Source organism: Aptenodytes patagonicus, chromosome 11, assembly GCF_965638725.1.
Source record: "Aptenodytes patagonicus chromosome 11, bAptPat1.pri.cur, whole genome shotgun sequence".
Taxonomy (NCBI): domain Eukaryota; kingdom Metazoa; phylum Chordata; class Aves; order Sphenisciformes; family Spheniscidae; genus Aptenodytes; species Aptenodytes patagonicus.
Genome location: NC_134959.1, coordinates 12,266,788 through 12,280,566, shown reverse-complemented (window position 1 = coordinate 12,280,566; position 13,779 = coordinate 12,266,788). Strand labels below are relative to the sequence as shown.

At 37.9% G+C, this 13,779-nt stretch overlaps 2 protein-coding genes across 3 annotated transcripts in view; one reads left to right on the top strand and one right to left on the bottom strand.

Moving 5' to 3' along the window:
• The window catches only part of CEP89 (centrosomal protein 89), a 44,729-nt gene that overhangs the window by 4,492 nt on the left and 26,458 nt on the right, over nucleotides 1-13,779 (bottom strand). The window contains exons 18-19 of one of the 2 annotated variants that reach the window (XM_076349160.1): nucleotides 11,038-11,106; nucleotides 5,015-5,074 (exon numbers count right to left, since the gene is read on the bottom strand). In XM_076349160.1, the coding sequence (XP_076205275.1) occupies nucleotides 11,077-11,106 (30 nt within the window). In that variant the 3' untranslated portion in view covers nucleotides 5,015-5,074; nucleotides 11,038-11,076. Of the gene's footprint in view, nucleotides 1-4,904; nucleotides 5,075-11,037; nucleotides 11,107-13,779 lie in introns of those variants that run through there. The other variant, XM_076349159.1, reaches the window with a different exon arrangement.
• On the top strand, nucleotides 11,142-12,175 carry LOC143165414 (E3 ubiquitin-protein ligase RNF182-like). The gene is given in 4 exon segments (XM_076348841.1): nucleotides 11,142-11,177; nucleotides 11,715-11,842; nucleotides 11,844-12,039; nucleotides 12,041-12,175. Coding segments are annotated over 4 exon segments (495 nt in total).

Below are 13,779 nucleotides of genomic sequence, written 5' to 3'. Positions count from 1 at the left end.
AAAATCTAAAAATGCATTCAGCAGAATGGGTTGGGGAGGGGGTGTCTTTATTCTTGCTAGTCACAACCTCCCAGCTGTCTGTCATGGTTTAATTTCAGTCGGCAACTAAGTACCACGCAGCCGCTCGCTCACTCCCCCCCACCCAGTGAGATGGGGGAGAGAATTGGAAGAGCACAAGTGAGAAAAACTCGTGGGTTGAGATAAGAACAGTTTAATAATTGAAATAAAATAGTAATAATAATAACAATAATAATAAAAGAATATACAAAGCAAGTGATGCACAGTGCAATTGCTCACCACCCGCCGACCGATGCCCAGCCAGTCCCCGAGCAGCGGCCCCCCCCGGCCAGCTTTCCCCAGTATATGTACTGAGCATGACGTCCCATGGTATGGAATGTCCCTTTGGCCAGTTGGGGTCAGCTGTCCTGGCTGTGCCCCCTCCCAGCTCCTTGTGCACCTCCAGCCTTCTCAGTCAGTAGAGCATGGAAAACTAAAAAGTCCTTGGCTAGTGTAAGCATTACCTAGCAACAACTAAAACATCGGTGCGTTATCAACTTTGTTCTCATCCCAAATCCAAAACACAGCACTGTACCAGCTACTAGAAAGGAAATTAACTCTATCCCTGCCGAAACCAGGACACTGTCTTAGGAACTTTAATTACATAGCAGCTTGGTTACCGTAGCTGCTGATGGTCTGTACTTTTTTCTCAACACCAAAATTTCCTTGCTCTTACCTCCCTGGGCAATGGCTCTCGCTACCCTTCTCTTACATTTTTCTGGATCTCACCAGAAATTCCCTCAAGCTCTGCAAAGCATTACTATCCTTGACTATGACTGCTGTGACACTACCCTATACAGATCACAGCCTAATAGGCAACCCTTGCTATTCCGTCGTGCCCATAGCAGCTGGTTCACCTCTTCAAATACAAGTCTTTGTCACTTGGCATTTAAAACTGGATACGTACTCGGTAGTAAATGTGTCCCGTTTCCAGATGTATTTAGGCAAAAAGCATTAAGTTCGTTTCTCATAAATGTAGGCTGTTGTTACTTCAATGAGTAAAAATAAAAATTCCATTCAGCCCCTAAGCTAGCCAAAATGTAAAGGTTTATATCTTGTGGAGAGTAAGCAAAATGCCAATGCTGTACTGATGTTTGAGGACGAAAAAGTTAACAGAAGCAGATTCTTCTTTACAAAAGACAGAGCTTTCTGCCCTCGGTGAACTAAATTCATTCAGCCTTAATCTCTGAGAATCTTATTTGGGCTGCTGGCTCAAGAATTAATTTTCATCTATCCTGTGACAGTTTATTTAAATAATCCTTATCACAAAGATGAACAATTTTTATTGTGGTTACAATTTTATATGTAACCTTACAGGCAAGACAGCTCCTCTCCCTTGCCTGTGCATGGCTGCGAAGCTTTTCGACTGTTGACCCTCTTCTGAGGACAGTCTAAGGCAGTTTCATTACTATGGCTTTCAAACCTGCATTTAACATCCAAAGTACAGCAGCTGTAACTATCTCCAAGTACTGTTCCTCTGCAGAAGACTTAGGAAACACACTGTGACCTAGAAAACCCATAAAGGTAAGTGTCCTGTGAAATAAGACTTGAGGCATTTACGAACCTGGTTTTCCACCCTAGAACCACGTTAACAACTTTGTTTATAGCTGAAACATGCAACGTATTTCATTTAAGGAAGGTGTGTGATAACAAGATTACTTTGTAAACAATAAAAATGTCATTATGATTATCAGCTGCCTGAAGAACAGAAAATGATACCGCTTTCTCGTCAGTTGCTTTAGGCAAAAGGTTGCTGTGAATTTCCAATATTCTCTTGCAAAGGCTGTAATTACTCATCAGGCTCTACAGAGCAGCTTCTAGGAAGGTAAAATTTGCCTATCTTTAGAAGCTTTAAAAGCTTTTATTTATCAAAAGAACAGTTATGTTTGTATGCATTTCTTTTTGAAAACCAAATGGAAAAATTCTGTTCCCTTGGACGCAATGGGTAAGTAGCGCAAACCCTGATTTTTGTCATCAGGTGAAAGATGATGCAGGAGGGGAGACAATTTCAAAGGAAAGTCACCTTTGTTACGTTTTATGTTAGCCCATGATAGTTTGGACGTAGACTTGTTAAAAACAGAATGATGAGAGAAGAAACGAAAACGAGGAAGCACGTGAGTATCGCTACTGTGCAAATGTCTAAACAAACATTACTTTTGAACACGCCATGATCTGCAGTAACTCTGCCTCTGGGCACGCTGGTACTGTGCAGTGTGCCACCGTAAGAGGGTCCTGACCTGCCACCAGCCAGGTTTGCTATAGCCCTAGTCAGATTAATAAGGTGGGACTGTTTATCGCTGATGCAGTGCCTCGCTGAAAGGAAGGCACTGTTTCCAGACCTGAGGTGGTATCTTCCCTTGTTTTACAAGAAAACTTGCCACCAACAAGAGGTACGGTAAATTTCTATGATAAAGGATTTCATGGCAGCAGCTAAGTCAGGCTTGCTATGATTTCCTAACTCCACTGTTATAAAACTAAATGCAAGAGCACAAGCAATTACATGAAAAAGTTTTCTGTCTTTACCTACTTACAGTGCTCTTCACTAGACTGACTGTGATCAGCGCCTTTAAAATAGCTTAATTTGTTTTTAAAGTCTTCCTAAAGAGAAATTGAAACTTTAATAAAATACAAAATCAGCTATGCAAATAGTCAGCATACCTTCAGCTAAATTTTAAATTAAACTGGCTTTCCCGCTTAAAATGCGGCATGCTACTTTGATTTTCATTACTTAAACACTGAAATTAGAGAATCTAATATACAATATATTTATTGTATGCGCTTACCTTAATGTTTGTACAGGTATTTTGAATTGAAACATTATCAGCTAGACAGTTTTCTGGACTATAAACTTACTCTGTAAACACAGCTAGTGGAAAGAAATGTAAATGTTTGGTACCATCCTGGCACTGGTGATTCCGGTCGCTAAGCTACAGATGACTAGCAACATCTACACTACAAATAATTTTCCCTTCCTTACTCCTGTGACTGTGTGGAGGGAAGGGAGAGAGAAAATAATAAGCCTTATAAAACCGGAAATACACAAAGCTGACCAATATACACGTTTAATTTCTGGCAGATAGGCATAACAGAGTACATACGTATTGGGAAACTACTTTATATTACCACAATATTTGAGGTTAATAAAGGAACATGAGGAAACTAGTTTATATGAACAGCGTCAGCCATGGTGTTAGTTGGTTTTATTGATTCTGTTTTATAAGAATGAAAATATATTCTTTCTTACATAGGTGTAGAATTCAGCTGAGTTCTCGGTGACATTTCATTTTTTATCTAGATTTTTTAATGTAGTTACTGAAGGAAAATAGTGGCTGATGAGATAAACCAAAATACAACTCGAAAGATGAACATAAAAATTATTTTTTACTTTGAGTTGTGTTCATTATATTATACTCTAATATTGAGGCTTAACTACCACCAGAAAAAGGCAGTCACCAATTACACTGTTCATTAATGTAGGAGACTACAGAAATGCAAGACGTCTCTTTGTGAGGTTCATCTTGTGCTTGTTTCTATAAACCGTTTTTCTTCATCATCACATTGTTAAATGGAATACTGTGGTGTAGTTCCAGGTCCAGATCTTGCTTCTTAAAACGTTAGCTGCAAGTATTAATTTTGTGTGCTTACTGAAGGAAAAATGAGTCAATTCAGACTGAAGAGGAAAAAGTGGTTTAGTACACTGTATGGAAAGTGTAATTAATTATTTGACATGGCTATGTTACATAATCTCATTTACCTACTTTGGGGCGAGAAAGGTAAATTTTGAATGAGCCATATTATGGGACTTTGAACTATGCTCTATCCTACACTGAAAAAAACCCTCTTTATTTAACTAGCTGTTCTCTACTGTAAAAAATGGTAACATGAGGCCAGAGGTATGAAAGGCACTTAATTAGTTAAAAATCCTGAATAACTATTTCCAGAGAAATGTGGAATAGTCAAAATACTGTTTTCTCATGCAAATTTTGGAGGTTAGTGGGATGTCCTTTGTACAATTCCCAGCTACTCACACCTGTTTAATAGCACTGTATAAAGGAATTGAGAGGAACTGTGCTGATACAAGGCAGATGGTACAAGCCCTGTTTTTCTATTGTCTTTAAATTTTGTTATTTCACAATGGCAGAGATGACTTGCAAAATGACTGCTTAATTACCTGTCTTCAGTTGTAACAAGTTTTTCCTGTATGCTGATAATGTGAATGTGCTATGAAGCTTTCCACTACCAGAGGGGAAAAATACCTTTAAAGGACTCTGTATCAAAAGGATATTTCAACACTGACAGTCATAATGTTGTATTAAATCTGTTAAATTATCTTTCTTCTTTTTATTCTGCATGTAGCCAATCTAAGTCACTTATTAGCAGAACAGTAAGGTAGATTCAAAAGGAAACCCATCATATGTGTACTCATTAGATTCCTTTAATTTCCTACTATTCTGAAAACTCTTGAGGGGTGCGGAGGGAAAAGTGTTCAGCCTTCAGTAGAAAATGCTATTAAATAATTAACGTGTATCTTGATGATTTATAGACCCCCCCAAATCATCAAAGACTAGGCTCAGATTGATACTCTTCTTAAGAAGTCGTCTTAAGAACAGTAGTAGTCATCCAGAAGGATGACTGCCTCCTTCAAAAAGTCTTTCTTGGAGCTGGGAATTAAGAGGAGCGTTTCAGCATTTTCAGCATAGCTAAAACCTGAGTGAGAAAAGATACCTCGAATATACCGTATGAGGCTCTGATGAAAAACAAGAGCCTGCGGCTGTGTGCCGTCGCCTCCCTGCACCCCTTTCACCTGTCAGATCTAGTTGGATTGCTTCTGCCTGTGACTGACCTACCTTTTCTGCTGCAGCACTTCATCGAGGGTTTCCTGTTTCTCTTGCAGCAGGCGCTGGAGGTGCTGCATTTCTTGGTGGTACTGAGCAGTCTTCCCGGCAAATTCTTTCTCCTGCTCAGTCATCTTGAGACTGATATCTCCAAGCTTCCCAGCTGCTTTCTTTTTATACACCTGTAAGGGTTAAAGATAATAGGAAAAATGTGATTATAGGAGAAATAGGGACAACTCACTACCAACAAAAGAAATAGCTAGATACACTAATTTGCAGCTTAAGCTTTACATCAGTGCTGCCTTGCTTCAATATGTCAGGTAGGTTGCATTATGTTGGGGTTTTTTTAACCTATTTGTTAATTTGAAGGTATTACGCTTGTACTTTGTTCTGCATATAAAACTAGTGTGTACAGTGAATACCATACCGTGTGTTTGTCTTAAGAGTGAAAAGATTTAGCTGCAAAAAAGGTTTGTTTTCCAGGATGCAAAGCTACACTTTCACAGCACGTTGCTTACCACTTGTCCAACAGTCATATTTATCAATGCATACCATGAAAAAGTGTTTGTGTTCTGTTAGTTGTTTGATCTTAATACTAAGAGGAAGAAAAGAGTGGCTTCATGTTTTAAAATATCTTGCTGCTTCACGTAATAGTTCCTTTTGCTCAGTGAAGTGCAAGTGATTTTTTGCTTATTGGCACTAATAACCAAATATATTTTGTTCTAATCTCAAAAACAAGAAATCCTTTTTGTACAAAGTGATTTTGCTTTCTGAAATAACATCCCCATTAAATTACATAAGCACGTGAGGAATTGAAAAACAGGGCTTGTGTATTATTACACATTTCTACATGCTGCTACTCTTGACAAAAACAGGTATTATCCAATAGTAGCTTTTTTCTCATGATTACAAACAGAATGCTTAAACTGTTACTGTATCTGCAGAATGTGATGCTTGATATAGGCTATAGGATGGAGTTTGGGGATGGAAGCACCTCCTTTAATAAAACTGCAGTCTATTTAGTGAAGCTTTGAAAATACTGGTATTTCTGTCTTGCTAATATAAAGTTTTATCTAAGGTGTTAACCACTAAGGTTTTAACTTCATCTGAATCAGAGCAGAAAGTCTGAGTATGCCTTTTGGAGGAAGAAAAAAAAAAAAGGGGGCATTTTTAGGTATGTGCTGCAAGCTGTATAATCCTTTCCACAAACTGTTTCCTTTTCAGCTCTTGTAAAATCCATCATTTTGGAGTTTCATTTTCTGGAGGTAATAGGATAGTGATAAATAATAATATTTACCTAGAATGTTAGTCATTCAATATTTAAGGCTGACTTTCATAGTCTGTGTCGTTTTTTTCCTAGCTTTTCCCTGTCAGTTCTAAGAAGAGAATTAGAAGCCTGCAAGTTAACCAGTCACATCACTCAACTTTTTGGATTCCCAGAGAAGTCTTCAAAATGCAGAGCTAGATGCTTGCGCTTGTAACGCTATGGGAGGATAAAGGTAAACGTGTTCCTTCTGAGTGGAGGGTTGCTTAGAGCTAGCCTAGAGGAAGTGCAGGAAAACAGCTGAACTTTCACCTCTGTCAGTAAATGCCTCCTCCAGTTCCGGACCCGAAACCCAAAGTGATCTCTTTAGGGCAGATGCCTATAATTATTTCGGAGAACTAGACAGAACTTCCTCTCTCTTTTTAACGCATAAAAGGCTCATAAAGAAAGCAGTCAATAGTATTGGTGAAATCCATTTTTTTATCTAGTGGTCATTGATCATCCAGCTGCTGGGAGGTCTGTGTTTTAAGCTGCATGCTGCCTGAAATGGTTCAAGCCTGCGGCTCCTACATATCCCATAGCTGCCTCTCTTGGCTTGGCATGCCTGCTCTTCATTTGCCAACTGAAGCTGTCTCACATGTGCAGAATGGTTGTAAAATCAGTGGGGCACAAAGGGCAAAAGTGCACCGTTTTCTGACCTAATATTAGGGCATCAAACTAGATATGAGGGATACATAGTTCTGATCTTGCTCCTATGATTGATTATAACTAAGTCTATTTAAAATGCATAAGCTATCTCAGCAGAACTTCAGCAGGATGGGTGAAGAGGGCCTAGACTGCTCCATACTCGCCTGTGGGAGCCAGACCAGGTTGGGGTCGTTCTGTGCACGCTGACACGCACAGCTGCTGGTGCTTACTGATCCTTCACAGCAGGCTACTACCTTTCAATTGTTCAAGACAACCTCCTATTAATTTTCTCTGAAGTGAAGCAGGTAGCAGTAAACAGACTGGCGGGGACAACAATTTTCAGGAAGAAATGTGATAACACATAGCTGGAAGTGGTAATATTTTTCTCTAGAGCTGATAAAGGGTAGTCTGCCCAAGGTCATGGGGTCACAGGTATATAGTAAGCACCCAAGGTGAGGAATGATCATGGATGCAGCAGCTGGTACTGAAGAGGACATAATTTACAGTCTCCTAAAGTAGTTTCAGGAAGGTATACTCCTGGACACCGTAGTTCTTTTACACCTCATGTACTGAACTACAAACTGGAAATTGGAGCATTCTGGATAGAGAGCCAACAAAACATCATTTCTACAAACGTAGGCTGCTGGCCATGATACATGTGATGGTCTGGTCCCAAGATCCTTGGTGAGGCAACAAAGCTATTTTCTGTCAATCATGTATTGTTTTTCTCCTATCCTTTACCAGTAAAAATTAGTATCGTCCCTTCCAAAAGAGATCAATCAAAGTACCATCTGAAGAAAATTGTCTCACTGTCTCTATAAAAAGTGTCATAATTCTGATCCTGACAGAATAGCCCTGTAATGGGAACCCTGATGAAATTTTTATTGGGTGCTATGGAACATTGCCAATTGTCTCCCACAGCAACTGAAAACTTCTAAAATACATTAATTAAGGTCACAGACAATTAACTTCTGGGCTGTGTTACAAGTCATATACTGGGGGGGGAAGTCCCTTTTTAGTAGTAGACAAGGACAATGATTAGACCTATAACCTTCCCAGTAAAAGTGGATGTGACAGATGAAAAGCGACAGCCTATATAGTCGGAAGTTTTAGTGAAAGAGTGTCTTTTGTCAGACAGTATTGTGGTGTTAATACAAAAACCAGCTCCTCACAAACACTAGATTTCTGGTCTGTTAGGGATTTGTTTCTGTTTCTTAAAAACTCTGTTCAGTCTCTGCGAAAAGGATGTGGGCAAAATGTAGAAACTTTTAAATTCAAAAGCCAACAAAGTGAAGAAAGGTTCAGCTGTAGCTGTGCTATTATGTGCCACAGTAAATAAGCTTCCTTATTTGCCGATTGATAGTGGCACACAGGTGAAGGGTAAACAGTTGGGAAATCAATTAAAAAGGGAAAAGCTGTTTATGCTGGAGAAACTCTAAAACTATGTGTCCAAAGGTATGAGATAGTTTTGTGTGTACAGGACCTGCTTTGTCAAAAAATAATCTAGTATTAGATAAACAGAATTTACTTTGTATTTTAGAGACATAAGATAAAATTGATACAAGAAAAGGAAATTGAAATTTCTATTACTTGAGTCTTACTTTATTCATGAACACCATGAACATGAAACACTTTGCAAACTAATCCAATACTGTGAAATAAATTTAAAGCTGGAATTATCTTAAAATTTTTAGCTCACCAGAGAAATCACTTTATACAGGATATTTCCTTATTTTTATCTTACTCTATTCTTCAACCTATTCTTATCTTATTCTATTTCTTTAACTTATTTATCTTTAACCTATTTCTATCTTAATTCTCTTCTCCGATGCTAAAGAGGGGTATGATGAAATATTCTATTCCCATATAGAACAGAACTTGCATAAATACAGGAGAAGCCTCAAGTTTACTTGTTTAATCTCCCCCCTGGTTTTTGAACTTGTAGGTTGAACTTGTCAAATTTTAAAAATCTCTATAACCAGGAAGGGTAGAAACTTCTTTTTAAGAAATTGGGGTTTTCCCTTGTAATAGCAAGCTTCTGAGAGCTGAGGGAAGATTTGGCAATGCTGAATTTCCATTTTCTGAGCAACACAGCAAGTGACTTAGTTTTATTAATTTTCTGAAACAGAGCACTGCTACAATAGTAGGACAGATGAATAACTCAAATGTTGCCTTGATGCCACAAGCCCAATATTTAGGAAATATTTGTTCTCGTTATATTGCAGGTTTATCCTAAAAGGTTCAAAACACTTAACCTGAAATTTTAAAAGGTACTTAAATGTGCTAATGCTAAATGTTTACTCTTAATTCCATTACTTTGTAACATGCCACCACTCTCCTGGCAGAGACTTTCTAGCCTCCTTCTCGTCAACTTCTAGTAACAAAGTAACTTGCTAAACTTTCTGATGTATGCAGTTTCTTCTACCTCAAAGAAGTACAAATAGATCTCAGATGTGGTAGGTTAATACTTTGGAAAAAAAAAAATCCATTAAAAATACATACATTTAATCATCAGCCGTCATGTGCAATCTCTTATTTTAGAGGTCACACATCAATAGCAATCAGATCAAATTTCTGTAGTTGCTATTGTACAACTGAAGGGTTGTTAAAAAAAAAAAACCCACCATCCACCCACCCACCGGCATACACACCACCCCCACCCCAAATTCCATTCCTGTAAGGAACTGTAATTATGCAAAATCCTGCTGTAGAAAACGTGACTTTTTAGTTTGTTGTTGTGACAAATTTGAGGCTTTAATCTAACTCATCACTTTGGTGTCTAGTTACTAATTTGGAATTTTCTACATAGAATGTTAAGGTGATTCTAGTTTCTCTGCAAACTATTTTGGCTATCAAGTGTACTTCAGAGGGGCTTAGTGGGGTCATTTGTTCTTATTCAGAAATTGTCAATCTAAATCTATTATTTGGCTTGGAAACCCCAAAAAATATTCTAGCAGGAACCTAGCACTACTTTTTTTGAAGAAGAATTTGAGTTCATAAAACTGCTGTCTGTGCTTAAAAAATTTTCCTTTAGGATCTTTACCTGTGAGTGGTTGTTCTTTTTAGAAAGTTTAAGGAACCAACACACAAAACTTGAACTAAAATAATCATCCTTAAAGAACAGCATACAGGGAGAAAAAAAAGTATATTTATATAAGCTTTTTTTTTTGAGGGCTTATGCCTTTGCTCAACTCTAGAAATAGGTAGGGGAATTCTTAAAATCCTTAGAGGGGTTAACTTTTCTGCAGCTTTGGATGTTGGTTAACCTTTGGGGTTTGTCATCATTATATGACTCTCTACCACAGTTATAGTTCAGGATAATGTCTGGAAAACCAGAAGTCTGTTATGACGGTGATGGAGAGGGAAAGAGCAAACTATGCTCACAAAAGCCACTTGCCAGAGATGAAAGCATGTTTCTGTGGAGATCAAAGGTGACTTCTAGCTGCTGGTCATCCTCACAGACATCACTCAAGAGTTAAGCACAGTGATTTAGATGAAGCAAGGAAAAATTAATCTGCTGTGATAGAGGCAGTGTCTGTGGCTGGCTAAAGCATATTGGAAAATACCTCTAAAATGAATACACTAAAATAGGTTAGCAAGCAGTAGGTTTTAGTAAAAAATTTTATGATACTACTCCATATGCTCAAAACAAGCCACACACAGTCACACAGGGTAGGCACTGTGCTATCATTCTGTCTAGTCTCCTAAGAGGACCCTTTTTTCCTGGGCTCATTAGAGAGACCTTGGGAATGGATGATTTTGTAGTAATGATGGAAAGATAGGTTCTACTCAGCAGGTGGTTCAGAATGCCTGAGATACATGGCCAAAATGATGGGATATTCATCTCTTCTCGGATTTGTAGCAGTACTTTTGTATGAGTGGCAAAGTACACAAATAATCTACCAAAGTTCACAGTTATGACTGAGTAGATAGAGAAGTATGAGGAAACTGAAACAGTTTCAGACAAAAGCCAGAGTAAATTTGGGCATGTCTCTCTCTCCTGTGTGTATGGACCATTGCAGGTGTGTGAAAAGAAAACTTGGGGGAAAGAATACTTGTTTCTAATGATGTTTCCTTATCGGTAAGATGAATGCGTTTTCCTTCAATTTTCGTTATAATTCCTGTTTCCTATGCAAACACCGTTAACTCTGGGGAATAAGCTACCTAGTATACAAAATAGTGACATATACTTACAAGGCTCATTTAGGGATTCTTTGTATACTTCAGCTAACATCACAAAGTCTGAAAGATCTTGAACGTGTCCTGGAATGAAGGGAAAATAGGTGTTGCAGTATTATATGCTGTACTACCTGGGCCCTTGCATTTCCCAATTGGTAATTTGGTAATTTGGGACAAAAATACGGGTGCGTATGCTATCAGATGTTATCCTACCAGATAATTAAATAATCTTGGAAAAAAAGTAGTTCTGTGGGGTGTTTTGTTTGGTTGGTTTTGCTCAAAGTTTGCATGTAAGGAGGAGACAGCCACCTACACTGATGCTAACAGTGTGTGGGATGAATAGGTGCAAGGGGGACTTACTTTAACCCCTGTTCCTTTGGCAACCCACGAGTTTTTCTCACTTCTACTCTTCCAATTCTCTCCTCCATCCCACCGGGGCAGGGGGGGAGGAGTGAGCGTGCGGCTGTGTGGTACTCGGTTGCCAACTGAGGTTAAACCACAACAATATATGATAAAAATTAGGGCAGAAGGGTTAATCTGCTACTCTCATGTTCTGATTCAGAGATCTTCCTTTTTTCAATTATGCTTACAATCTCTATAAAAGAGACGTGAAACTTAAAAGGTTTAAATAAAATCATCTGCTATTATACAATGGTCATGATGCAAAGAATAATTTTGTGCATCTTCTCAAGCTCATATTAAAAGACAAAACAGCATGGACTTCTGACTGTAAAGAAGTAGTTTTAACACCAAAAAATCTGGCTTCCTCAAGTTCTTCCCATGGATCATCAAACTGCTTAGTAATTACAATTATGGAAGTACAGAGACTCCCCAAGGACTTCCAGTCAAGGTACTGCCTCCGATTATTATGCTGACCGTGGCACTGAGTCAGTATCTCCAAGTTCTAGGAGTCAGCTGGACCAAGATCTCTTTTCAAAGCTATGCAAGCATGTACCCAGAATACTGGTATGGCTGCTCGGATTTCGTTACTTTAGTTTCCTCCCTCTTGGGATCTATTTTACTAGTGATTAAGAAAGTGACTCTAGGTGTTGTGTGTGTGAGTTTTGTTCCCTCCAGCCTAACTGTATGTCTCGTGTATATCTTCTGCCAGTGCCTCTGCCACGGAATTTGTGACTGCTCTTCACAAAGCTGATGATACGCAGTGTTTTATCAATTGGTAAATTTTTAACTGAACCATAAAACAACTTAATCGCAGACTTTAACCTTTATGGACTGTTAAAAATGCGTGTAGTATGACATATATATTTTTGTTAAACCACAATAACTTACGTGAATACTGGCAAAATGACAACATGCTATTGTTGTGTTTTTTCTTTTACTAAAAAGATGAAGGCTACTATCCCTGTTCCTTAAGTTTAGACCACTATCTCATTAACTGCGATTAGAACAGATATTTGAAGGTTATTTATTATTTAAAAAAAACCAAACACACCCTGTTTTTATCAAATACATTGTCACTGTTTTTAAAAACAGATGGAGATCAGAAATGCTCTGTGTGTGACCTGTTTAAAAACAAGAGTCCCATTGTAAGCTAGTTCAGGTTTGAGTCAAATCTTTTCTGATGTCAAACGGAAACAAAGTTGCATTAAATATTCTGCTCCACAATCAGATTTTTCAGAAAAGTTTTGAGTTATGAGAATTATGACAAAGAAGCTTGTAGCTGAATCTTAAAGGGCCAATTAAAGATGTTTTTAAGTAAGCTTTAATATTTTTCATGATCCAGTATGCCTGAAAAATTACCTATCCAAAGTATATAAAAGTAGAAATGAATCGAATTTGTTTTGAAAATACCAGTTTTGTTTCCTTAACATAGTTTCTGTGCAAAAATGATTTATTTTTCTGAATATTTGTATTCAACCTATTTGATACTGCTCTACTGTTATTTTCTGAATTTCGTATGGTTGTACTGATAACCTACAAAACATTTTGCACAGTGAATGACTTTATAAAGTTTGTTTACAGTAATTGCTAAGTCCCAAACTAAAAATGGGTATTTATAAAAGAGAATAACTTTTAATTTGCTACCTAACTTAAGCATACACAGTTTAAAATATGTTTAAAATAAAGCTGTGTATATAAATATCTGCGTGGTTTTGGGTTTTATTTTAGCAATAACCTGTTACTTAGACTTTCACAGTGATTCTCTGTTTAATAACAGATCTGCCAGATCTTGATTTATTTTGAGGTTTCTTAATGAAAAACAAAAACAACAGGAATTTTGTTCATTTACTTTCTCCAAAAGAATTCACTAAAAAGAACAACTCCGGACCAGAAGACCAGATCCCACTTTTATGTGCAAAAAGCACAAATGACCTGACTTCAGAGGGAAGCTATCTAAAGGGAATGGAATTGCAGCTTTTCAGACGACCACTGGCCACGGGGTATGTGCCAGTGGTTTCCAGTGAAGAATGGCTGTCCCACCTAGCCTTCCTTCTTTCCTCCCCTCAAACAACATTTGCAGTGATGTGAAAGAAGCCCCAGAGAATCTTTTGACACACACACAGTGCATCTGACCTTTAACATGGTTTTGGATGAGCCTGTGCATGCTGAGATATGAGGCAACGAATTCACCAAAAGGTAAACCTAAGATACCTGGTTATGTCTAAAAAGTAGAAAATACAGAGTCACATTGTAGGCACTTGTAAATAACTCAAACCTGTTAGCTAGAAGCTTTTCTCTCATCATAACCCGAGGACTGCATGCTCTAATTCATAGGATATAATTTGTATTTCTTAT